Source organism: Scylla paramamosain, chromosome 14 (genome assembly GCF_035594125.1).
Source record: "Scylla paramamosain isolate STU-SP2022 chromosome 14, ASM3559412v1, whole genome shotgun sequence".
NCBI classification, from domain to species: Eukaryota; Metazoa; Arthropoda; class Malacostraca; order Decapoda; family Portunidae; genus Scylla; species Scylla paramamosain.
Window position 1 is genome coordinate 7,892,452 of NC_087164.1, and position 2,471 is coordinate 7,894,922.

General features: G+C 35.9%; 1 protein-coding gene across 1 annotated transcript in view; it reads left to right on the forward strand.

Moving 5' to 3' along the window:
* The first annotated feature begins 1,959 nt into the window (after positions 1-1,959).
* The window catches only part of LOC135107117 (uncharacterized), an 87,286-nt gene continuing 86,774 nt past the window's right edge, over positions 1,960-2,471 (forward strand). Inside the window, exon 1 of the mRNA XM_064016826.1 lies at positions 1,960-2,098. Within this exon, the coding sequence (XP_063872896.1) occupies positions 1,960-2,098 (139 nt within the window). The remainder of the gene's footprint in view (positions 2,099-2,471) is intronic.

Below are 2,471 nucleotides of genomic sequence, written 5' to 3' on the forward strand. Positions count from 1 at the left end.
TGTGTATACGTAGAGTGGGAACACTCTACGGTGTGTATACGTAGAGTGGGAACACTCTACGTATACACACCTTTCCGACACGCTCACTGACGTTTTCCTTGCCATCGCCACTGAACTACCCACATAACGACCCCTGTGACACAGTCAGACAGACGCTATTAATTAGTTACAATGTATATTTTAATCCTCTCACACTTAATTGTTCGAGATTCCTATTCAAGTTTCATGTTTAGATCTGCCGGCGGTAAAAAAAAAAAAAAAAAATCTTTTCCTCGGTTATTATGTAGAATTTTACATAAATGAGAGCTAAATCTCTTAAGAACTATGAATTGAATATAACTATATATGGTACATAATTATGGATGAGATATAACTCAATCTTATGCAGAATTACGCTATGCGTATTTGTAATATCAAAATACATATATCGTTATCGAATATTTTATTTTGCATGTCAGGGAGAAGAAAATATCAGTGTCGTCATATATATATATATATATATATATATATATATATATATATATATATATATATATATATATATATATATATATATATATATATATATATATATATATATATAAAACAGTGAGACATATGACCATAAAAGAAAAGAAACAAAATACGCAGTTCATAATCATTCAGTTTTGTTTAACAGCATCCTTGGAGGAGGATAGTGCTGTATTAACAATTTTCTATGTTTATCTTTAATTAATACGTTTCCTTGATGATTGTAGTTGTCATTCATAGGATGACAGGAGAAGACTACTTTTACTGCAAGTGCTGTCCACTGTTACTCTCCCTTTTTTTTTTTTTTACGTCTTTTCCTTCATCGATACATTTATCCCATTCCCTGTGGCGTCTGACCCATTTCCCACTTTACCCTTCCTTCCTCTGGCTCTTTTACAGGTAACATCTTCCTCTCCCAGATCCCAAAACATCATGAATATGCTAATTTGCTAGACGAGGCCTCCGAGGAGCACTGGTGGCGGCGGATCATCGTGGTAACGGGGGGGATGAAAGAAACAACATACAGCTTGGCTTACAATGAACTTCCTGGATTCTTCAAGTGAACGCGTAACTTTTCTGACCTAATAATTATTCTCTCTCTCTCTCTCTCTCTCTCTCTCTCTCTCTCTCTCTCTCTCTCTCTCTCTCTCTCTCTCTCTCTCTCTCACACACACACACACACACACACACACAGATGTTGGATGCGGTTCTGTTCCACACATTTTAACGATTGATATTGAGGGTTGGGTGATCTTTGTTTTATTGTTTTGTATGGATTGCCTCATTATTCTGATCATCCTGCAGCAAGATTTTTTTTTTTTGTGGCATAATAATGTGTATATTAATGACAGTTGTGTATTTATTTCATTTATTAAAAAGTAATATATATATATATATATATATATATATATATATATATATATATATATATATATATATATATATATATATATATATATATATATATATATATATATATACTGATAATTTATTAATTACCTTAACCATGAGAGTGGCCTAGCGCCTAGTCAGAGTGTAGTAAGGCACGATCCTTTCATCACGTTTCAATGACGTGTTTAGTTTATCTATTCTTGAATGGTTGTGATGTATGTATGGCGTCATCGGTCCCTCATAACGCGTGTATGTGTGTGTGTTTGTGTGTGTGTGTGTGTGAGTGTGTGGCTCGTAACTTTTTTGCTATTTTTTTTTCTTACTAGATGCCTGAAATATTTGTGACGATCTACCTGTTGCTAGCCTATGCATATTGATTGCAACTAATTTCCTAAGATATGGCAACATACATACCTGCATTATGGACGTCTATACATATTTATACATGCCATCTTTCCTGCTTCTTTCTTCTTGCATATGATAGTTACATTATACAAGCTGTCCAGCCTTCAAGTATCATTCAAGAACCGAACCGCTTCGAAACAATGAACCGAAGCGATGCGCCGTTTCTGGTTAGTAGAGTTGTGTCTACTTTGTGGTGCCCACGGGTGTTGCATTGCGTGCCTTCCCCAAGCCTGTTGTGTGGTCAAGTGGGATAAGGACAGCCTAAGCCCAACCGAAGTTCCTAACTTATCAGGTATGTTTAGTAGATATCACTTGTATAGGGATAAGTGTGCGGTACCTGAACATAGTGTGTAGAGAAAAATGTGCGTGTTTGGCTACTGTGGTGACGCCGCGGACCAGAAAACACGGGATCAATTTGCCAATTTTTTTTATACTTAAACATATTACAGCACTGAAGAGTAGCTTAATATTTTTTATTATAATCAAGTAAAATGAAATCTTCAAAATGGAAAGTTTTAAATCTTTGTGAGAGGAAAATTGGCATGAGCAGAGGTGGTAGTGACGGCAGCTGGCACCTCTCTACTTATAATTGGGGTAATAGGAGGCGGGTATTTGGTCGTATTTTAGCTTTTCCCATCCAAAAACTCCACTTTCCCACCAGGTCC